The sequence below is a fragment of the Trachypithecus francoisi genome, unplaced genomic scaffold (assembly GCF_009764315.1).
Source record: "Trachypithecus francoisi isolate TF-2019V2 unplaced genomic scaffold, Tfra_2.0 Lachesis_group17, whole genome shotgun sequence".
In the NCBI taxonomy this organism is placed as follows: Eukaryota; Metazoa; Chordata; class Mammalia; order Primates; family Cercopithecidae; genus Trachypithecus; species Trachypithecus francoisi.
The window spans coordinates 31,551,012-31,576,495 of record NW_022681462.1 but is presented as its reverse complement, the minus strand read 5'-3'; the positions used below and the strand labels follow the sequence as shown (position 1 = coordinate 31,576,495).

The following is a 25,484-nucleotide window of genomic DNA, read 5'->3' as shown; positions in this document are numbered from 1 at the left end:
ACTGGAAACAAGTGCTCTTTTTCTGGTCTATTTAGTGCCACTTGTCTTGTGCTTTTTGTTGGTGATTTCTCTATTTAAAATGGCCTCCAAGTATAGTGCTGAAGTGTCATCTAGTGTTCCCAAGTGCAAGAAGGTGTGATGTACCCTACATAAAAACACATGTGTGTTAGATAAGCTTCGTTCAGTCATCAGTTAGCACAGTTAGCCATGAGTTCTGTGTTAATGAATTAACAGTATATTGTTTTGTTTTGTTTTTGAGACGGAGCCTCACTCTGTCACCCAGACTGGAGAGCAGTGGTGTGATCCCAGCTCACCATAACCTCTGCCTCCGACGTTCAAGCAATTCTCTTCTCTCAGCCTCCCAAGTAGCTAGGATTACAGATGTGCACCACCATGCCCAGCTGATTTTTGTTTTTTTTTTGTTTTTTTTTTTTTTAGTAGAGATGGGGTTTCACCATGTTGGCCGGGCGCAGGTGATCTACCCGCCTTGGTCTCCCAAAGAACAATACATATTAAAGAAGGTGTCTTTGAACACAAACTCACATAAAACAAGGTTAAGTATTGACCAGTTGATAAAAATGTGGCCAGAAGCTCACAGTCACCTAACCCTGCATTTCTCCTAGGAGCAATGATTCAAGATTCACAAATTTGGTGTTCACAGTGAATTTGCAGAACACTACTGTAAGAAATGAGAAATGGCTATATGTTGGTCTGCCAGATTTGCATATATATTTGTAAGCCACTTTGTGGGGATAATCAGAAAATTATTATGTACCTGACAGATCCCAATGGACAAGCCTCGGGAAGAAGGAAAAAAAAAAAAAAAAGAGTTTTATGGAGGACGGGTACAGTAGATTGCTCAAAGAGAAAGGGGAGATTCTGAAAGCTGAGGCTGGAATACAGTAAGAACAAGCTTTGTCTACTTCAGAGGGTTGCCTGGAGCTGGCCTGAAGCACTCGGATACCAACATCACCATTAAATATGTATTGACTGCCAAGAGACAAGATGATAAAGAACTTGACCCTTCAGGGTCCTTTCTGTATTAGTTTTGGGGGAAAAAAATCTTTCTTTGCAGCCTTTGGGAGGGAAGGAGGTATGGTCAAATTTTCTGGGAAAGAAACAGTTCTACCTGTCTTATTGTCTATATTCCTTAGTACAAGGGATTTTTTTAAAGTAGACTCAACCATTACATTCAGACAGAAAACCAAGAAATTATTTAAGTGCAAAATGAAGCCATTTAGTTGCTGAATGGAGAAGGATTTTAAAAATAACAATTTGTACATACTGTACACTTCTCTCCTAAATTTTAAGTGGTATGAAATCCATCTAATCAAATCACTTAAAATATCGAGATAGAGAAATGACACTTTATGTGACAAAGATATGACATTTTATCTAAAATTGTGTGTGTATGTGTGTGTGTTACAGCTCATGAATGAGCAAGTGAATGATGGCTATAAACTTCCTCAGCCTCCCAGATGAATGGTTGTCACAAACATATGAAGGCTAACAAAGCAGAAAAATGGCAAAAGAGCAAATATAGCTTGAGGATTACAGTGGGATTTAGTACCAAAAATGCTTTGAAAATATAACTCTCATGCCCTATTACCTTATTTCACAAGTTAGTACATAATGGGAAAAAATGATCTAATTTGTTATGGGCCTAAAAGGCTGACTATCCTTCCCTTGTCCTCTCTTTCAATTCTTTTATCCCTTTTCTCTGTCATCCTCCCATCTTTCTAGGTATCTCTCTCTCTCCCTTCTCTCTAGTGCGCGCGCACACACACACACACACACACATACACACACACACAGAAAGAGAGAGAGATTTAGGCTCTGTGCCAAACAAAACACCATAGTGTGCCATAAAATAATATTTTGGATACATTTGGTTAAATAAAATGTATTTTTAAAATCATAACTAATTTCACCTTTTTCTTTTTTCTTTTTTAGTGTGTTTACTAGAATATTTTAAGTCACAAGTGTGGATACCATTCTACTGGACAGCATGCTTTTGGGATTAGCACTGCAGAAGCCCCACCTCTGCTTCAATTGTAATAGCCATAAATGTGCTTTTGCATATGCAGTATATGTGAAGAAATAAAGATTATTATGTGGCTAATAAATACGTGTGAACATTACTAAGCTAAACTGTTTGTTAGATAAGGAGAAAAAACTTCATCTTATAATGGATTATAAAGCAGTTAAATAAAATGAGTTTAGCTAGATGTCTTAACAGACATATGTGAATTTGCCTTGTGGGTGAACAAAGAAAGTTACAAATGAAACTATATGAGATTTTAAATCAACTATAATATGTATTTTCTAGGCCCGTGTATATGTATTAATTGTTTAGACAACATTTTGGAAGACACACCTACCTGACAACAGAAGTCTGAAGATGAGAAGATAGTGGAGTTGGAAATAAGAGGTTTGATGTTAGGCTATCCAGCCTTATTTATACTAAATTATTTTTATGCAAAGAGAATGTAATTATGTATCACTTCATAGTTGCATAATGATAATAACCATTATTATTATGTGTTATTATTATAAACACTACTATGCTGTATAATCTTCATTTCTTTCTAGCCCATGATCTTTGGATCCTGATGGGAACAGTGTTAGTAAGAGGTACAAATGGAAAATAGCAGGGGTATCCGTCAAGATTGTAAGAAACTGAGGAAATAATGCATGCAAGAAATAGGCAGGGAGTTGCCCTTCAGAATATTCAGTGCTCACCTGAACTCATTGATATTACTTATCCCTTCATAAGTATTAAGCTCACCTTGTCTGACTAAATAAGGAGCCAAACAGCTTACCAAGTTAAACTCAGTAATTACAAAATAAATAATCAATAAGAGAGTTAACTCTTTAGTTTCCTACTAGGAGTTCTGACCAGCTCTGAGCTACAGAGGCCTCACATACCCTGATCATCAGCACAGCCTTTCTGATGTCCCGAACACCATCATACACCAGGCGAGAGGCATCGATGAACTCATTCTCCTCAAATGGTTGAGGAACGTTGGCACTCAGGGCTTCAATGGCAACCTCTACTTGTTCAGCAAAGCGTGGCATCACTGGGTTAGAAATAAAAAGCAGAGGATTAGGCAACTTTTCTCTCACTACCTCTCATTCCAGCTTTTGGACAAAGTGGCAGGTGCCCGGGTATTCTAACAGTTAAGTGGAGCAAGACACTCATCTGTCCAGTTTGAAGTGAGCCCAATTTTGTAGTCTTTATGACAGTTACCTCGGCAGCAGGGAAAGAAAACTTTCCCAATTGTTATTCTATGCATGGTGACGGTTTGCAAAAGAGAAAGTTTTTGAAACCTGCCCACAGTAGTGTGTGAATATAGTTTTCATGTTACCCTAACCCCAAACTGAGTGGTATTTCTGCTGGTTACTGCTGGTTACTGGTTACTGTAAATCCTTGGCCAAGTTTTAACCTGTTTCTTTGTCTATAAAATATAAAAAATCCTACTTCATGATTCAGTGGGATAATGCAAAAAAGTTTTGGGTGGAATCTGGCCCTTTGGAAGTATCAATAAATATTTTAGTATCATCGGATGTTAGAGTCATAGCTGGTGAGTAGCAGACCCTAACCCACGTGGCTTCACAGTCAAGTGTGGATGAAATGATACAACCCATCCCACTTGTCGGAAATACAGGACTTGAGACATGGGGGAGGGGAGGGCGGAGCAAGGGAAGCTGGGGAAGGACTGTGTAATAGAAAGGAGGGAAACATGGGATATTCCAGCAGAAAGGCCTATGGAAGGAGAAGATCAATGGACTCAAAGATAAAGTGTTCCATCTTACCAGGACCACCTGGATGTGAAAGAGGATACGTATATAAATTCCTAAAATGCTGACACTTCATTCTTTTCACAGGGATCCTGCACACACCCTAGAGATTTGTGGAAAGCAAACTCAGCGGAGTGTCTGGAAAACCTCCACTAACTTCTTAAAAGATGCTGCTGATGCACTGATTCTCAAAAATTATAATTCAATTTTCTCAGCTGTTATCCTGTAACAATCAATTCATATAGTAAATGAAAGCCATACGCATATTCGTTTTATTTACAAGGACGATAAAATAGAAACATCATTCATCTATTTCCCTTTCTGAATTTTCATGCCTGATTCCTCTTTATAACTCACTTTCATCCTCTGTGGATACTTTAATATCCATTTTAATCCCTGTGAGAAATTCTGCTACATTACTTTACTCTCTAGGGTCAGAGTATTCAAGATAAAACATTCCTGGAAAAATGTATTTCTACCAGGAAAAGTCAGACTGAAAAAAGAAGGGGGAGACAGCAGGGTTAGAGGAAAACTGTGTGCCCACACTTTAGTAGAAATTATCGAAACCACAGCATGCATGGGGAAATCTCCTTCTCTGGATGAATTACTATAATTGGTTCTCTATATTACTTGAATTTTTCATTTGGACTTTTAAACTGTATTTAGATAAAAGAATTTGGGAAATAGTAAGATGTACTGCCACAAATATGAATCAAATAAAACTACATTTCTAAAAACCACTGCATTAAACTCAGACTATTTGAGTTATTCATTTGTGTTGGGAATAAACTTTTTTAAATGACTGAATAGTGAGCATGAAATTATTTTGGCATATATTAAAATTTGGGAATAAGTATCTTCTTAAATTACAAGTTCCCTCTTTCTTAAACTGAGTTATATTAATGCCACTCCATGATGTCTACGTTGCCATAAGTATGACCATCAGTGATGTTATAGTTCTATGTAATACCACAAAGTAGCTTTCAGAGGCATAAAACTGTTTATCCCTATGCGTGTAACTGATAAAGAATTAGTGTTCCTGCATGTATATAAAATAAATAGACTATTTCCACAAATCAATAAGGAAAAATATTAAAAACTGACAGAGAATTAGCACACTCAATTCACAGAAAAGCAATCCATATTGCTGATAAATACACAGTAAGACTTCACTCATAATCGGAGAAATTATAATGCAAACAATGACATGTAATTTCATACTTATTGGCATAGGTAAACAAATTAAAGCATAATAATATTAATTATATTGAGCACGCAGACAAAATGGTACTTTTCTACTACAGATGGGAGCACAATGGTTACACATCGTTTCGGCAAGTGCTTTGACTAAATCTAGTAAAATCCACTCCCTGTGATTTGGGGCATTCTCTAGGGGCTTGGCCAAATATTAACTTCTAAAGAGATGCTGATTAGGACGGGTAAGTAATTATACATTGGAGACACAAAAATGTTTTTGTGTCTCTATGGTTACAGTTGTTTCCTCCTAGGTTATATATTCAAAGGGTTAAGAAGAAAATTATACAAAACCTGAGAATGAAAATAACTGCTTTAAGGGAGCTCTGTGGACAGGCTCTACCCCAGCCCTATTCTGAATCCTCCAACTCAGGAACCACTTTAAGATGCTCATTGCGCCGGGCGCGGTGGCTCACGCCTGCAATCCCAGCACTTTGGGAGGCCGAGGTGGGTGGATCACGAGGTCAGGAGATTGAGATCATCCTGGCTAACACGGTGAAACCCCGTCTCTACTAAAAAAAAAAATACAAAAAAACTAGCCGGGCGAGGTGGCAGGCACCTGTAGTCCCAGCTACTCGGGAGGCTGAGGCAGGAGAATGGCGTGAACCTGGGAGGCGGAGCTTGCAGTGAGCCGAGATCGTGCCACTGTACTCCAGCCTGGGCGACAGAGCGAGACTCCGTCTCAAAAAAAAAAAATAATAATAATGGGGGCTCAGAATGCAATTGAGCCTTAATATTTAAACCATCTTATTATATTCCTTGGCCAGTAAAACATAAAACTTGAAATCATTCAATTGATTACACTTACTGTAACTGACATCTTTTTTTTTCTTAACATAAGTCAGTGTTTTTCTGGGTCTGACCCTTAAGAAACTCTTTCTCTGAGACCAATCCTAAGCACATTCAATATTTATTTAGGGATTAGTCAACTGCTACTGTTCTTTAAACACCAATACCCCTGCTCTCCACATTGCTGCTCTTTGCTCATTGGGTCTTATCCCATTCTGCCTTTAAGAGTGATGAGGCTGGGTACGGTGGCTCACATCTATAATCCCAGCACTTTGGGAGGCCGAGGTGGGTGGATCGCCTGAGGTTAGGCGTTCAAGAATAACCTGGGCATCATGGTGAAAACCCACCTCTACTAAAAATATAAAAATTAACCAGGCGTGGTGGTGGGCGCCTGTAATTCCAGCTACTCGAGAGGCTGAGGCATGAGAATCTCTTGAACCTGGGAGGCAGAAGTTGTAGTGAACCGAGATCGCACCACTGTACTCCAACCTGGGTGACAGAGTGAGACTCCGTGTCAAAAAAGAAAGAATGATGAGACATAAAAACAAAAGTTTATAGAACAATGACCTATCTTGACAGAACCTAAGATGTTAGTTTGACTATTAATTATTCTAATACTTTGTTAATGTGTAAAAAACTAGACCGGGTGCAGTGGCTCACACCTGTAATCTCAGCACTTTGGGAGGCCGAGGCGGGTGAATCACAAGGTCAGGAGATCGAGACCATCCTGGGTAACACAGTGAAACCCCATCTCTATTAAAAATACAGAAAATTAACTGGGTGTGGTGGTGGGCACCTGTAGTCCCAGCTACTCAGGAGGCTGAGGCAGGAGCAAGAGAGCGAGACTCTGTCTCTTAAAAACAAAAACAAAAACAAGAACAACAACAACAAAAACCTAAATACCCCAAAAGTAATAGTGAGACAGAAAAAGTTTCAAACTTCCTCAAATATGATGCTGCTTCTGCCTCTTACTAATTAGGACAAAACACAGCATTGCCTTTGTGATTCACACATTATGTATTAACAGAGTTTTTGATATAAGAATATAAATTGAAACTTCTTTCTGCTTTCTGAATTACATCCAAAAACTGTAGGTACCACTTTACAGTTATTTATCAGAAATGCTGATTTGTTCTTAATAGCTTGTGCCCTGAAAGGGTGATCAAAGTCAGAGATAAACTTTTAAATTCTGGCTATATTTCTGTAGGCAGTGCACACACTAGGCCACAAAACGATGACATTCTAGGAGTAATGAAATCAGAGTTAAGTATGCATATAAAAATCAAGGTTGCATCATTCTAGTGTTGGAGGTCCTAAACCAGAGGTGAGAAAGTTCTGGAATAAATTCTCCTGAGAGATGTCAGGGGTGAAGTTTCAGAGCACAGGGTGAGTCAGTTAAATGAATGAGAAGTTGTGTTAAATATTTAAATAGGACTGCTGACAACCCAAAGGGCAAAATCCAAGGTCAACCAAAGGTAGTGGAGATGAACAGCCAGGTAACCTCGCTACCTTTAGGTATATAAAAGGTGCTTGCCCCTGCTTTAAGCATTCCAATGATTCCCTATAATACAGAGAGAACTATAAAACCTCTTTATCAAGAAACAAACATAAATAAGCATCTATTATCTACCTATATGGTTCCTGTGTCTTTCTGTCTCACCCCTTATTACCACATATTCTCAAATGTTCCAATTAGACAGAATTACTTCAATGTCTCCAAATATGAAATGGACCCATAGCAACATATCCATGAATGATTTATTCTCTCATACTGAAATGTACATACTTGTCTTTGGCCCAGGTGAACTCCTGCTCAATCTTCAATCTCCAGTGTAGAACTAATTGCCATTGTGAGGCTTTCTTTAATCCTCAGAACCCAAAGTAGACAGTTCTCTACAATTCTCTATAATTTTATAGCATCCTAATGTCTCTCACATACACTATTACAGTACTTCATATACTGTATTAGGCTAGTTCATTGGTATTTCTGTATGTCAACTGTTTCACATATGAGTCGCCTTCAGGCAGAGACCATCTCTGCTTCATTCTTCACATTTAAACTCTCATCCTGCTTCTAGTACAGACAATCTATCCAGTTGGGTAGAGAAGGATGACAAATAAAAGAAGGGGACAGGAATAAATGGAGAAAATTAAGATGAGAACTCCTTTTGTCATCCAGTATTTCAGGGACAAAATGAGTAGCATCACATTTCACATACCAAGTCTCTCTTTTTCTGCCCATCATTTAGCATTGGTTCAGTAATTTTATTAAAGAGTATCACGAGTCATTTAACAAGTGATTAGTGGGCATTCTGGGTTTGGTCTCTAGGGATCTTTCAGAAACCTGAGCTCAGAATTCTTTCAGGACTCTGCTTCTTCAGAAGGAGCATCACCATCGAGCCAGAAGAAAGATTCATAATTCTGTTCTCCACTAGTTCACCAAGTCCACTCAAGCACATCTGCATGCACGGGGTCACCCAACTGCGGTGGTGCAGTCAGCTGACATACTCTGAGTGTTCCTTGCCAAATTCTATTATGGAGAATAGAGAAAAGAAAATAGACAAAGTCCCTGTTTGAGAGAGATAACCAGTTTGGTAACTGTTAAAATAATAAAATAGGAGCATTGAAAGGAATCTAAAAAGAAAATAAAATATCAGGACAGGGAAGGAATTGCAGCTAATTCCAGTGCAGGAATTAGTACAATATCCTCCCCCCATCACAGATAGCCACTGAGCCTCTGCTGTAACAGTTGGAATTTGGTAAAGATTAGGGAAAGATCAGAGTAATTGGAGCCAGAAAGTACTAATTTGGAGAAACACTGTGGGGCCTTTCCAGTGGCCTCAATACCAGGTAAGTGTTGTTTGATGTTATTTCTACAGGTAAAGTATGCTTTCCCAAAAATAGTTCCTATCAGACACCGCTAAGGGATTATTCAGGCGACCCCCCAATTAGATGTCAGAACAGAGGGGAAAAAAAGGGTAAAAGAGAGTGTGACACAAATTACCAGGGCCCTAAAGTTGACCAAAGGGAACTCTGACGGGCATTTATAAGGCACGGGCTGTGCCTTGATGATTCTACACATCCATGAAACAATCAGTTGTAAGGACACTGAGTCTGAAGTTCCAATTCACAGTGTAGTAGAAGAAACTACCCCAAACTGAAGCCATGACACATTTCTCCCTTTAGTTCCACTTAAGAACAGAGGACAAATCATAGAAGCTGGCCAACATTTTATATTAGTGATTTTAGTAAAGAATGTCATGATCATAAATTAAATTCATAAAAGGTCTTTAAGTATTCCCCCCAATTCACCCCCACACGGGGGACTTTAAAAATCCTCAGCTCAGAATCTTTTTAGAGATGTTTGGGTAGGAGCATTACCTACTAGGCAAATGGATCTATACGTCTACTTCACAAATAATGACTATTTCATTTCTATATGTATTTATAGACCCATGCACTCCACCAGGTGTAGGTGTGTGCCTTCCCTAGGAGGTACGAGGGTGCTTGGAATCTTGTTAAAGCACTTGGCTAAGAGTTCCTACACTGTTCAGAGCTTTCACTTCCTACACACATGCACTCGAATCTTGGTTATGACTTCTGACACCACAGGTTAAAGAGCTTCTTCTGCAATTAATGTTTGAATCTCTAAACCTAAGTCAAATTGAATTGTTCCTAATGATGCCATTCGTTTTTTATTCCTTTCGGCATGCACACTGACCTTTATGTACCAGCTTTGTCTTTCTATGTACCATTCCCCGACTCTTACCTGTTCTCTTGGACTCCAACCCACTTGTCCAATTGCCTTGAGCGAATCTAGGCAGTTCCTTCTCCAGGATCTAGCTCTGTGATTCCTCTGTCCCCCTCCTGTCCACATACTGCATGGCTTCATTTTGCCTCAGTGGATCTTTTGTGCTCTAAATGCCACTGCACAAGGTAATAAGGCTATGATACCAGCATTTGAGTATGTCCCTATTAACTCCATGTTGTGGGATTTGTCCACACACCTTAGGACTGTTGTATCTAGTTATGCCATTCATTACCCTTATGGTTTCTCCTATCCTCATGTATTTGCAAATATGTGTGTGTGATAGGTACCTCTGAGAGGGCCAACAGTGATTCTTCTTCTCCTGGTATTCATGCCTTTGTGTAATCTCCCCAACCTTGAATGTGAGCTGGAACTAGCAACTCACTTCTAACCAAGAGAATATGGCAAAAAAATGATGGGATGCCACTTCTGATATGAAAAAATGATGCTGGCTTCTGCTTTCTTACTATCTTGGTTACTTACTCTGATGGAAGACAGTTGCCATGTTGTAAGAGGTTCTAAAGAAAAGCCCACATGGCAAGTTAAATTTGGGGGTAATTTGTTACACAGAAATATATAACTAATGTAGTATGCTATGTCATAAGTAAAACTATCAGTAAAAATAGCTATGCCCTAAGTAAAAATATTGGTAAAAAAAAAATAGCTAGCAGGACACATTAAAATTTCTGTTTAATTGTAGCAATGATGCTTGCTCTATGTTTCAAGTATATTTATTGGTTCCAGGAAAATGTGTAAATGAATCTTGATATTTAATTTTACACAAATTATTAAACCAATTTAAGCCTCGGTTTACTCAGTATAAAACAGAAATAACGATCATTTCCCTTCAGGGCTTATGTAAAGATCAGAAATACATTCAACAAGTTTATGACTAAATTTTATATGCCAATCTAAGCAGTACTCTAGGCACTGGGAATCGAGTGGTAAATAACACAAATACGTTACACCTTGGAGGCACTTACAAACAAGTAGGATGCATGTCAGATGATTACCATGCTGCCTACCACATGAAAGAGCCACAGTAAATGCTTCTTAGGGCTGTCTTCACACCATTACTTTCTGCATTTACCCATGCACACACTGTTTCTAACAGGCAAAATCACCTAGTCTCTTTTGGAAAGAACTTGGAGGTACAACCAAATGATTCACCATGGGTGGGGGGAAGGTGGGCATAGTGGGACACAGCACACCAATTAGTGTTGGATCTGAAAACTGGGAAGTTGGTACACTTTGTTTTGAAAACTGAGCTTCCCCAGTTCTACGCCCTTCTCTCCCCTCAGCAGCCTGGTATCATCCTGGTGACAGTGTTGCATTTTTAATAGGAATTTCCTGTGAAATCTGCCCTCAGGACAAGATTTGATAAACTTGCTCCTAGAATTTTCCTTTTTATCTTTCTTGCCAAGAAGGCCAGTGTTAAACACTGTGTTCCATCATGACCTCCCCAGATCCACGAGGAAAGAAAGTCTTTGAAAGACTTTACCAACAAAGTAGTAACTTCCAAAATATAAAGACAAAACAATTCAAATTCAGCTTGCCTAGCCCAGTTGAAACAGTTTCTAATCAGCCACCCAGCTTCATCCAATATTCTCTTGAAACTATTTCCCTTCTATCTCATATTTATACCACTTTAATTATTTAATTTACATCACTTGATTGAATTTAAATCTTAAGTGTCTTCAAATGCTTTTTAAAAATCCGGCAGAGGCAATGTAGAAATAAACCTTACACACTTTCTCTAAATTTCAATCTTCCTCTGCCTAGACCAATGATAGACTAACTTATCTTCTGTCTTCAGACATCAGGTTAGAAGCCGAAAATTGGAATCCAGGAGCAAGGACAACAGTAGCCTGGCTTAATCTGCTCCTTATTCGCTGCTATTTGTCAGCGGTTTCTACCTCTCCAGACAACTATCATCATCTTGGCCAGTCCCAATTCTTCCTGCATACATTCTTGGACTTTCCTTTCATCAGAGTCAATCATCTGTTACCTCTGTGGGAGTTTCTAAAGGCTGCCATTTCCATAAATTCATGTTGGGAAAATTATAAATGTATATTTCAAACATAAATCAAATTTAAGTTCCAGAAGGCAATACATAACCCATGAGCTGAATTGTTTGATAAAAGATGAAAAAGGACTGCCTAGAAGGAGGGGAAAAAAAAAACTCTCTAAATTCCATTCACGACAACTACCCTAAAAGAATCAGGGAGCATCCATCTGCTCTTGTCTAGACACAAATTCCTTTTCCTGAGGAAAGAAAATACTTGCTTGGAAAGTTTTCTTCTATTTTAAAATAAGCATTTCAAAAATAATCACAAATGGTTTATAACTTAAAAGGATGGCACATTTAATTCTGAAACTTAAAGAATCAAGTATTGAGCATGAGCATGATGCCTTACTTAGCTTACAGTGTGTCAAAACCTAGCCTAATAAATAGAGTCTAATTTGACATCTGTGATGTTTAAGTACTTAGATTGCATTAAGATGTAATAAAGTACTTGCTAAAAATTTATTGCACATAATTTAAAAGATTCTTATCTTGATCATTAAGTATGCAATTTAAGGAGGGTTTAATCCCCCAGAATAAAGGCAACTGTGTCATTATGTTACTCATTTATATTAATAACATTTTTGAATTTCAACTCTTAATTACAGCTGCAGGTAACAGAGAGGTAGACTCAGATCTTAACAGGTTAAAATTTAACAAAAACATGCAAAAAGTCAATACATACACACACGCCTCAGGTATTAAGATGGACAGAGGACAGATACAAACATTAGGACAGATATAAACATAAGCAGAAAAGTGGGTAACAAGAGTATGAAATACTGGGCAGTATATGGTAGGTACCAAATGAGTAACACAGATAAGAAGAGTAATAGGTACACAGAAGAGTGGGCTTGTCTGGTTAGAAAGGGGACTTCACTGACAAGAAAGAAATCAAGTAGAATTAGAGGAAAGGTAAAATATAGAAAGGCAAACCAGGAGCCAGGTGAGGTGGCTCATGCCTGTAATCCCAGCACTTTGGGAGGCTGCGGTGGCAGAATCCCATGAGGCTAGGAATTGGAGACCAGTCTGGCTAACATAGCAAGACCTGTCTCTAGAAAAAAAAAAAAAAAATTAAATTAAAATTTGGCCAGGAGGTCATTTGGGGGCTACTCTGGCCATATACATAAAAATACAGTACTTCTTTGGTTCTTTTGTCCACCTGTTATTTCAGGCCGTCCAGCTACATGAAAAGCTTCCCTTTTTTTTTTTAAATACCCAAACTATTTCTGGAATACTCCAAAGATGTACCACATGTACTGCCAAATGAGTGGCTGCTAGCATATTCTTCCTCTGATTCAAACACCCATCACTGATATGGCAGTTTCCCCTCCGTCAGAGAATCTGGGTGACGGGAACTTACTACAGCCTCAGTTGTGCACAATTAAAGCATCCAGGCCACCAATTCCAGTGAACACCAGCACTGACTCTGCTAGACACAATATGCAGGCCCCTAATTTACTCCACTGCCATTACCACAGATGCTGGTCTCTGACGTCCTTGAAGTGATAAAGAACCACATGCACTTTCCAGTTCCCAGGATTCTGAATCCATGAAGAACTGGAGATTCATGTCTTTTTTTTTTTTTTTTTTTTTTTGGTTGTACTTTGGCAAACAGGCACTAGAGAAGTGCTGTTTGTTCTGCTATGTCACCCCAAATTTATAGCCTATACACATGCAATTGAGAATCTTCCAATGTCTACCCTACCCCATCTCCACCTTCAGGTTAAGGATTTTATTGTTAGAATAAAATTTTATATCTTACTTTCTCTTCCTGTGTTATATAATTTACCTTTTGAAAAAATAAATGGAACATGTTATACATAATTTTTCCACCTCATTTTTAACCTAAAAATATAGTCAGATTGTATAGTTAATTCCCCATTCTGTTTTATAGCTGCATAATACTCCATTGTGTGATTAGACCATAATTTATTCAACCAGTGCCCTAAAGCTAGATATTTGTGTTGTTTCTAGCTTACAGTCTTATAATAAATAACCTTGTGCATATGTTTTTATATTTTTTGCCAGTACCTCTGAAGAACAGATTTTTAAAAGTGAGATTGCTTTCCAACTGTTAAATATGTTCTTTTGATAGAAGACGTCAAATTTCCTCCATTTTGCACATCCACATGCAAAATATGAGACAACTTTTCCTCATCCTTGACAATAGAGTATATTATAGAACTTTTGGATCTTTGCCATTCTGATGGGTAATGGTTTCTCAGAGTAGTTTTTAATTCGCATTATCTTACGAGAGAGGTCAAACAACTTTTCTTTTGATGAAGAATCATTTACATTTCTATATTGTAAGCTATCTGGTTGTGGTCATATTTTCTGAGGTGGTTCTTCAGACTCTTATGCTGAGAGAGCTGAACATGTCTGAACTGTGGGAGAACACATCATTTACAAACACAGCAGTGTACAGAAAATATTTTCATGTTTCTGTATGGTCAAGCCTTTCTGAACAAAACTACCGGCAACCTGGTTCAAAGGTTAACAGTCCTAAGATAGTGAAATAACCTGGAAAGAGATTTACAGGCTTATCTTCCCCAGAGATATGTTTACATTTCAAAGAGGGATAAAACTAGGAACCATACATTTATATTCCAAAAGGTTTTAACAACTTGGGTACCTCCTGGACAGAATTCATTTACATAAAAGAGAAAACGTGGATGGGCCCGGTGGCTCACGCCTGTAATCCCAGCACTTTGAGAGGCCGAGGCAGTCAGATTATCTGAGGTCAGGAGATCCAGATCAGCCTGGCCAACACGGTGAAACCCCGTCTCTATTTAAAAAAATAAATAAATAAATTAGCCAGATGTGGTGGTGAGTGCCTGTAATCCCAGCTACTTGGGAAGCTGAGGCAGGAGAATCACTTGAACCTGGAAGGCAGAGGCTGCAGTGAGCCAAGACTTTGTCCAGCCTGGGCAACAAGAACGAAACTTCATCTTAAAAAAAAAGAGAGAGAGAGAGAAATGTTTCTCTCCTACCCTGAGGACGAGCACCAATTTCTAAATAAACTCCTAGATTCATGATTGTGTGGTTCTCCACCTGTAGCACAGACCTCCGCTGTATGTGCAGAATCCATCTGCCCTCATCACATTGCTCCAAGAGCGGGAATGGAACATGGGAAACTGACATGCTTACTGTGCAAAGTAACGTTTGTTCTCTGATCCCAAAACCTTGCATTTGCTTTTAGGAAAAATTATATAGATATTCAAAAGCTTATCAGATTCCTACAATACTTTGAGTATATAGGTTTTAGTCATATAAAAAAAGACAAATTATACATTATCTATTTAAGGGCTCTTTACTGGATGGGGCTTCTTTCTCATTCTTCCTACATTTTCGACTTAAAACCAATCATGCAGAAGTAACTTAGACTGTGGATAGTCCTTCCTATCTCTAATACCTAATAGTTTGTCTTCCCAATAGGCTGCTCCACCACCTTCTTCTGACATCAGTCTCCTACTCCAGCCCCTCATATTCCAGTCACAGGCAGGTCACTCAGATCTGTCCAATCATAAAGCTCTATTCTACTAGCAACAGAAATCAGTCCAACTGAAGGAAGCATATGCCAAAAAGCCAATCAGATGATTTCCCATTGATATGCAGAAATTGGTCTTGAGCTATGAACCTGAGGCTGCTGGTAGACATATTCTCTATAGAAAAAAAGAAAAAAGCATAATGTTCTCATTTTTGGTATTCATTTAATCAATACATATGTATTAAATGTGTTCCATGAAAACACCATTCTAGGCTGTGGGTACCTATAGAAACACTTGCCTCTAAAAACAGACAATCCTGTTATAAGCACAGTCATTTACACTGAAGAGGACATACCATACTAAATAGTTTTCTGGTGTCTCCAACTGAGACTAGAGCTATATCTTAAAGAAGAATCTCAATAAACAGATGTAAAGCAGGAGGAGGAGGAGATGAAGAACATTGCAGGGAAGACAGAGGGAGCAGCATGGATATGTTTTGCCTGGAGAATAATGAAGGCCTCCGTCCAGATGGTGCAGAGGGTTTATACAGGGGACTCATGGGCAATAACTGCTTATGCCAAGTGCAGTCACCAGGAAGCCAGAAACAGTGATGCATATATTACACAATTAATACAAACCCATTCTTGAATGACAAAACATTGGGCAATACAGGAAAAAACCAAGTCCCAGAGGCACTAACTGATTTGTTTAAGGACACAGTTAGTTGGTAGCAGTCAAGTAATTGAGTTATTCTGAATCCTATCCTTGGATTCATTCTACTTCATTGTCCTGGCCCAAATGTACTCTTCTAAATAAGATTTCTAGTTTGGATGCTTTCTATTTGCTGGTCCTTTTATACTTTCTAAGCAAAAATACATAGAAATGATATAAAAAGAAAAACCTTCTCATCTGTATAAAACTTTAGGTTATAGAGCATGGAAGTAAAATTTATACCATCCGCTTGGCCCACGTATTTTCCAAAATAATAGAATTTTAATATCTGCATACAGAGTGCTCCATAACATAGAATACTTTTTAAAATATGCTTTCTTTTTTCTATTTTTTTTTTAGTTTATTGTTTCCTCTGAAGAAAAAAATGTCTGGCAGAATCTCACAGATCTTTTAACCTAGTCATGCTCACATGGCCACAAACTTGAATCAGCTATCAAATTTACAAAAATGACATTTCAGTATAATCCATTCAGTGAAGAATGAGCTACTGTATGCATATCTAAATATGATATCACTGAATGTGCTTTCACCCCTCCTCAGCCTCCTGCAGCAACCCGACTTTGTAAATGAGATCTATGAAGATGGGTCTGGTCAAGCGTGTACTTACTACCAAGCTGTTGGCAATTTGTTATAATTCAGATTTTATTGAAGAGCCCATCAAATATGCCACATAAGTATTTAATGGGCCTGTTGTAGATCCAATTTATTGTGTTTTCATCAGCCTAGATCGTTTTATAAGAAAATGAACAGGTACATTTGTACCTAATGCTACCCTATAATTCTTAGCATACTAATAATCTACAAAATTTTCTTAAATTTAACTCAGCATTCATAACAAGACAAGAAGCATTCTTAAGCAAAGCACTGTCTTTACTAAGGAAAGAAAATTCATGGAAAATAAACCACAGATGTGTTATCACTCTTTGGGTACCTCTCAATTTTCCAGCCACTCAGTGAGGGCAGCCAGGTGGTAAAGTGGGAGTCTCCCTACAGTGACCTACCCCTGCAGCCATTCACCTGTCTACACAGGGGCTTGCCTGTGTGTAAACACCTTCAGCAGCAACATCCAGTTCAGTCAAGGCTGTTTGATTATTCTGCGCTTTTATAGATTCTTCTTAGTAATATACTCCCAACCCCACTCCCTTTTCACTATGTCCACAGTATATAGGCTCCAATCTGTCCTGTTTGAACTTGTCCTTGTTGTCCCTATTTTGGGTTATTTCTTTACTTTAGGGCAGTCATGCACATTATCTTGCCCACCACAACCCACTTCCTTCAAGGATATCTGACAATGTCTAGAGACATCTTGGTAGTTACAACTTGGCATGTAGAAGAAAGAGATGCTACAAACATCTAGCAGATGGAGTCCAGGGATGCTTCTAAGCCTCCCATACTGGACAAAACAGTCCCCAGAACTCTCCCCAAGAAGCAATTATTCAGACCAAAGTGTCAACAGTACAGAGGTTGAGAATGTCTGACTTAGGGTCTTGAATGTAATGGCACAGAATTTTTTTAAATAAAATATCAAACAAAAAATCAATGGGTACAACCTAGTATGTGTGGCAGCCTCAACAACAACAACCAAAACCACGACATTTTGTATTCTTTTTCCTTATCTTTCCTCTTGGCATTTTTCCCTTTTTTCCCACTGCCACCCTCTTTCACCCTACAATGTACTCTCATGACAAAATTTGATAGAGGCACATAGAGAAGTGGCCAATTCAACATGGCTCTAAAATTGTTTAAGTCAGAAACAAAACTAACCAAAAGGTAGATAATTTGGCATCAGGGACATGCATAGCAGTTTCCATTCTGAGGACACATATCTTATGTCTCCTTAGCACATACACACAATGACATTAGAACTAAATCATTTTAGACAACATACACACACACATACACACACACACACATCAACAAAACTTTGTACAACCATAATTACAGAACTGATCCTGTGGTCATCCTCAAACTCCATATGTCTACTCTATGCAAGCACATTCCCCAGCAATTCTAATTAGCAATCAGTGAGTTAACAGCTAAAGTTTTCTTCTTTCATTTCTTTGGCAATCTCTCTAGTTATTCGCAAAATAACAACATTATTCCTGTTTCAGAAAGAGAAGAACAACTGGGAACAAATACCAAAGAAATTGTATACCTTTGTATTCTAGCTCTTAGTCCACTGACACCCACTTTTCCTTGATGCTTATTCCTATATTTTCAATTAAAGCTACATATAAGCTGTCTATTTCAGTCTCTACCTGGTTACTTTCCTAGTTAACTTCAATACATCCTGAACAGTAGAATTTAAATGTCCTGCTCATCTACCATATTCAATTAGGAATTGGATATGGACATCAAAATAAGAAAGGTGCCATTAGTTAAGCCCCCAGAGTGCTCAATCATTGCAAGCTAGGATAAAAATTTTAAAAACTCAGAACAAGAGCAAAAATCTTGATTAGCAACAACAATCTAGGATGAACAACTATTTGTTTTATTAAAGTAGAAAAATCAACTAGAACATTATTTACATATCAAGATTTTGGGTGAAAATTATGTTAAAATATTACAATCAACTAAGCAATTGTCCTTGCCTTTAGATTTTGACCTAGTGAGCAGCACTCCTGTTGTCAAAGCAGTCCAAGATACAATAAGAAAAAGTTCTAAAATGTCATTTGAACAGTGCCTGAGCTATCTGTGGGCAGAAAGTCAGATGAAAATTGGCAATATGCTCTGTATCTTTCATCTGCCACAAGTGTCCTTCCCACCAGTCATGAGTGGGCAGGAACTGAGTCCTGCCTCTAGGTCTTCCACCCTTCTGGTATTGTTTATCTAGTGTCAGACCCAAGTGAGTGTTACTCTGTCAGAAATCCCACATGAAGCTGAGACTTTGTACAAGAATAGAGCTGATGGGCTAGGAGCTGAAAGCCACAAAATGTGAGATGGTTTCCCTAAAGGTTACTAAAGAAAAAGTCCTTAATTTGGAGAATTAGAAAAAAAAAATACCTTTTTATAACTCTTCCAAGTGAGGAAAGAAATACTGTCTGGCTTGCTTTGTGTTACTCAATTGAATGTAAAGGGCAAGCTTACATGAAAGAAAGCATGCTGACTCTCAGCTAATTCAAATGCAGTTATATCTTGTCATCATTATTGTTTTTATTTATAATTCTAAGTCTGTAAGGATGTTCCAAGGGCAACAATCTCTAGATGTGCTCTTTATAACATGATGCCACGCCATTCTGTTTCTGCTTGTATTTCAAAGAGAATGACCAATACCTGTGTTTATGTATTGTGTTTTCCTTGCTATTCCAGGCTAACAAATACCTACAGAACTTTTTGTAAATAATCTTTTCCCCATAAAAAGTAACGTATTTCTATCAACATATCTCATCATGCAGAACTTGGAACACGGCTATAGCTGACCTTTCAGAGATGGCTATTTTTAAAATGCCTAGTGGCATTCAAAGCTCATATGCAAAACCATGAAGGTCCCCCTTAGGGTTTGAGGGGAGAGGCCCTTCTGTGCATATATATGCACCACTTCATTATTCATTAACAACCTTATCCAATGTGGACTTACATTCATTTGTTCTATTCTCTAGTCTCCTTTCATTCCTTGGACTATGTATCTATTCTCATATATACAAATATACAAGGCCCGAGGAAGCCAAAAGACACTGGTCAAGAGGGGAGAACTACTTAAAACAGGCCAGTCTTTTATATATTCTCCAGAGTTGTAGATTGTTCTAATTCAGTGGAATTATTTTTTTTTCACCCCAATGCATGTGCAAGCTCTAACAAACTTCCATAAGTAACCATGCCTTACCATAGCAGTGAGTCCTCTGAGCAGCCACATGCCCCTGAAGAAGGGCATGTAAAGCTTTCCTAGAAAGAAAGGGAATATGCTGAAAGCCTAACTCTTTGTCAGCAGCCACCACCTTTCTTTGAGCACATCACATCCACGCACTATCTAGAGCCTTTATGCTTTCCACTGGCTGTTCAGAGTTTTTCCTTAAGGTCCTATCCTCTCAAGCAATAAATGAAGAAAAGGTTAACTTACAGATTCCAAGTTCTTATCACATCTGCACTATTTTATAACCCTGTGACCTCATTCCAGTCTCTTAGCCAATTCAAACCGTAATTTTCTCAAACCATAAAATTATCTCATCCATAATTGGAGATAACGAAGCAAGCAGAAATATTTTATTAAGTGTTTGTGAGAATCAAGTGATCTACATGAAAACTATAAAGAAATATACGCATGCAAAGCAGTAAAATTGTCATTCTCCTAATATCTCCTAATGTTATTCCAATTCAAACTCAAAAAACAGAGAGAACACTCAAGTACTCCATCCATTCCACGATTATGTGCAATTTAGAAGCATAAAGGCCTACAGAAATCAATGACACAGATTTATTCAAATATGGAAACTAATCAAGATATTAACATTTTGGCCAGACCTAATACCCATGCTTACCTGTTTCAGAAAGTAATTTTGTAGCTTCCAGCACCTTCTCAGTATAAACTCCAGCTTCATAGTTCTCCATCTCAGCATTGATGATGTGTATGACTCGAGCTGCCCGGCCCCTGATGGCCCCTGCAGTCCGGTCCAGAGTGTCCACATCGCCCTCTTGGAGGGCTATCACACACTTGTTCACATCCTCCAAGATGTGATTTTCTATGGAGAGGACACATACACATTTAGATGACTTTATGTCACTCAGAACTTAACCAATTAAAATTGATTCAACCATTATGAGCCCCTTGCCTTGGACACATCTCAATGCATGCCTAATAATACTAAAATTGTATGTAAAGGACATAGTTTATAATTACAATAGTGGTTCTCAAACCTGAACATCAGCCAGAGGGCTCGTAGCATCACACAGATTGCTGGGTGGCACTCCTAGAGTTTCCGATTCAGTAAGTCTGGGATAGAGCCCAAGAAATTGAGTTTCTATCAAGTTCCCATGTGACGTTAATGCCACTGGTTTGAAGACAACATTCTGAGGACCACTGACTTAAAGAATATCGCTTCCTTTGTTTCGAAGTTTGATACTTACACACGAGAGGGCCTTTTAGAAGTTGTAGCAGCCAACATGAAGTCAATCTGACCGAGTATAAATGTCCATAAATAAAACCAGAGTCAAAGCTTTGGGCACATGTTTGTTTAATCATGTTTTCATTTAGAAAACATTTGAGGAAAAACTAAACAAATATCACGCAGTTGGTCTTTTAAAATTATGTCATGCACATGGTATATACAATGGGAAAACTGATTAGGTGAAGATGATCAGAGTTTCTCACAATTAAAATACAATCCAGTCTTGTGGCTGGTTCCCTCACATTATAGTCAAGGTCTGCATAACTTTCATGTCATTGCCCAAAGTAGAAATCAAGCAGGCAGGAGGGGGGGGCCTTCACTCTCTAATGGCATAAAGAAAAAACATTATTTGTTCCCTTGCAGTTTTAACAAGTGTGTAATTTTGTATTTTTCATTTCCCATGTGAGATCTGTAATTCTATTCCTTGTGCATTCTTTAGAAGCAGAATCCTAAGGAAATGTTCAAAAAGTTCACTGCTCTGTGGAAATAAGCTGAACACACACATACACACATACACACAAACTAATAAACTGCATGTTTGTGTTCCCTTAAAATTCATATGTTAAAATTCTAACTCCCAAAGGGGTAGTATTAAGGGATGCAGACTTCAGGAGGTGATTATGAGGGCAGAATCCTAAGGAATGGAATTAGTGTCCTTATAAAAGAGACCTCAGAGATCCCTCCCTCTTTCTCTACCATGCAAGGTTCCCATGAGAAGACTATGAGAAAGCAGAGTCCTTTGTCTTGGACTTCCCAGCCTCCAGAACCATGAGATATAAATTTCTATTGATTATAAACAACACAGTTTATGGTATTTTCCAAAACACACCAAGACACGAACACATAAAAGTATGTGCTTTTGATAAATATATTTTTTAAAGTCTTAAGTAACCTGTTAATATTTTAAAATTGTAACTGCCAAATCCAACCAACAGTTTATAAAGAGTTAAAATGTTACCTCTTTAAAAAGCTTTTAGGGCTACTTCTGATTTTAAATTTCCTAAAGAAGGAAAGAAGGGAGAGTATCCAGCAAATCCTAGTCTCCACTACTGATCTCCCCTACTCTCACTAAGCACTTAGAAAATTTATTTTTTTAGGACACAGGATAGAAAATTGCAAGTTATAACTGACTTTTCATAAAGAACATCCATTTTGACATCATACAGTGTGATTCTCAAAGCATTATAAATTACTGATTTCTACATTCTCTAGTTCTTTAATTTCAACTATAAATTAGAATAGAAAAATAATGAAATGTTTAAATTTTAATATTTAGATTTCTAAAACTCACAAAAAGTAGTGCTTCCCAAATCAGGACGTTTTCTTGAGACATGACATTTTAATGAAAACGTGATTAAACCTATGAACACAGTATATACCGAAAAGGATATCTGAGACAAATGTTTACTCAAATGAATATTTATACAGAATTTTAAATATAAAACTTTGATTATAAGAAGCTTCTCTTCCTGTCCTGTGGAATTTCTTAAGACAATTAAAATGTGTCCTGGCCGCTGAGAGTAAGTAACTAGAAAAGGATTTGTGTCAAAATCACACATCCATCTGCTATTTTCTTTGAATAACAGTAATATAAGAATGGGCAAAGTTTCGGAGCAGAGTTTAGAAATGGTACTTTGGAGTTGAGTAAAAAATAGTGAGACGTCTGTTGATAATATTAGATACTGATCTTTCTGGAGTTAATAGTTTTGTTTTTAATTTCTAAGAAACCTATTCATGACCCAATATGTTAAAATGAAAACAATGTTTTTTTTTTTTTTTTTTTTTTTTGAGATGGAGTCTCGCTCTGTCACCCAGGCTGGAGTGCAGTGGCCAGATCTCAGCTCACTGTAAGCTCCGCCTCCCGGGTTTACGCCATTCTCCTGCCTCAGCCTCCCGAGTAGCTGGGATTACAGGCGCCGCCACCTCGCCCAGCTAGTTTTTTGTATTTTTAGTAGAGACGGGGTTTCACAGTGTTAGCCAGGATGGTCTCGATCTCCTGACCTCGTGATCCGCCCGTCTCGGCCTCCCAAAGTGCTGGGATTACAGGCTTGAGCCACCGCGCCCGGCCATGTTGTTTTTTTTTTAATGGGACTATCCAAAAGTAGAAATATGCAACTAATTTAAGAGGCAATAAATATGTTTTTTATAGATATTATTATACCTATTTAAAATAAACCAGCATATGCTAAAAATCCATAATAACAAAAACATTGCTATTAATTACTCAAATCATCAACAAATTTGTTACACAGGTTAATAATGTCATGTGAACAAAATATTAGTTTTATAATTTACTTTTTTTTTTTTTTTTTGAGATGGAGTCTCCCTCTGTCACCCAGGCTGAAGTGCAGTGATACAATCTCAGTTCACTACAACCTCCATCTGCTAAGTTCAAGAGATTCTCCTGCCTCAGTCTCCTGAGTAGAGGGGATTACAGGTACGCACCATCACACCTAGCTATTTTTTTTTTTTTTTTGTCTTTTTAGTAGAGGCGGGTTTTCACCATGTTGGTCAGGCTGCTCTCAAACTCCTGACCTCAAATGATCCACCTGTCTCAGTCTCCCAAAGTGCTGGGATTACAGGCATGAGCCACCAGGCCCAGTCTAATTGACTAATTTTTATAAATAAACTTTAAAAATTTTAAGATATAATCATGCAACATAAATCATTTCAGTCAACAATAGACCACATATTTGAAGGTAGTCCCATAAGATTATAATGTCATATTTTTACTGTACTTTTAAAATATTTACACATTTAGATATATAAAACTTACTACTGTATTCCAGTTGCTTACAGTATTCAGTACAGTAACATGCTGTACAAGTTTGTAGTCTAAGAGCAATAGGTTATACCATATAGTGTAAGTATGCAATAAGCAATACCATCTAGGTGTGTGAATACAGTATATGATGTTCACACAAAGATGAAATTGCCCAACGATGCATTTCCCAGAACGTATGCCGGTCGTTAAGCAACATATAATTACAGTTTACTCAGTGGTTTTCAACCTTCTCCAATTCAGGTCCCTTTTTATAAAAAAAAAATGAGTCACAGTTTCTTCATGATAGTAGTTATATTGATGGATGGTAGACATGTAAAAGCTACTACAGTTCAGAATGTTTTCAAATAGATTTGTATTTTATTAATAATGTACAGGCATGTCTTGTTTTATTGTGTATCAGATTGGTGGGGTTTTTTGTTTTGTTTCGTTTTTTGTTTTTTCCAAATACAAATTGAAGGTTTGTTGCAACTCTGCCTCAAGCAAGTCTGTTGGTGCCATTGCTCCAACAGCATGTACTCATTTCCTATCTCTGTGTCACAGTTTTGTGATTGTTGCATTATTTCAAATTTTTCATTATTGTTTTGATGATCTGTGATCAGTGATCTTTGTTACTATTGCAACTGTTTTGGGGCAGCAGGAACCATGCCCACATAAGATGGCAACCTTAATAAATGTTGGGCGTGTTCTGCCTGCTCCACCAAGATGGTCGTTTGTCATCTCTCTCTCTTCTCAAGCTTCTTATTCCCTGAGACACAACAATATTAAAATTAGGTCAATTAATAACCCTACAATGACCTCTAAGTATTCAAGTGAAAGGAAGGGTCACACATTTCTCACTTGAAATCAAAAGCTAGAAATGATTAAGCGTAGTGAGGAAGACATGTCACAAGTCAAGAGAGGCCAAACAGCCAACTTGTTTAAGTACAAGAAAAAGTTCTCAAAAGAAATTAAAAGTGCTACTCTAATGAACACACAAATAAGAAAACGAAGCAGCCTTGTTGCTAATATGGAGAAAGTCTGAGTGGTCTAAATAGAAGATCGTATCAGCCACAGCTTTCCTTTAAGCCAAAGCCCAATCCTGACAAGACCCTAATGCTTTTTAATTCTATGAAGGCTGAGAGAGGTGAGGAAGCTGCAGAAGAATAGTTGGCAACTAGTAGAGTTTGGTTTATGATGTTTAAGAAAGAAACCATCTCCATAACATAAAAGTGCAAGATAAAGCAGCAAGTGCCGATGTAGATAGAACCTGTGGCAAGTTATCCTAAAGATCTAGCTAAGATCATTGATTAAAGGGGAAAACAGTAAGTTTTCAATCTAGACAAGACAGCCTTCTGCTGGAAGGTGCCATTTACAACTTTCATAGCTTGAGAGAAGTCAATGACTGGCTTCAAAGGACAGGCTGACTCTCTTATTAGGGGCTAATACAGTTGATTTTTAGGTTGAACCCAATGCTCATTTACCACTTTGAAAATCCTAGGGCCCTAAGAATTATGCTAAATCTACTCTGCCTGTACTCCATAAATGGATCAATGAGGCCTGATGACAGCACATCTGTTTATAGCATGGTTTACTGAATATTTCAAGTCCACTGTTGAAACCTACTGCTCAGAATAAAAATAACAATTCTTTTCAAAATGTTATTGCTCATTGAAAATGC

At 37.9% G+C, this 25,484-nt stretch overlaps 1 protein-coding gene across 5 annotated transcripts in view; it reads right to left on the bottom strand.

Annotated features, from left to right (window-relative positions):
- The window catches only part of CTNNA2 (catenin alpha 2), a 1,168,663-nt gene that overhangs the window by 71,828 nt on the left and 1,071,351 nt on the right, over positions 1-25,484 (bottom strand). For all 5 annotated transcript variants that reach the window (XM_033175260.1, XM_033175261.1, XM_033175262.1 and 2 more), the window contains 2 exons: positions 20,416-20,616; positions 2,929-3,080 (listed from right to left, as the gene is read on the bottom strand). In XM_033175260.1, the coding sequence (XP_033031151.1) occupies positions 2,929-3,080; positions 20,416-20,616 (353 nt within the window). The remainder of the gene's footprint in view (positions 1-2,928; positions 3,081-20,415; positions 20,617-25,484) is intronic.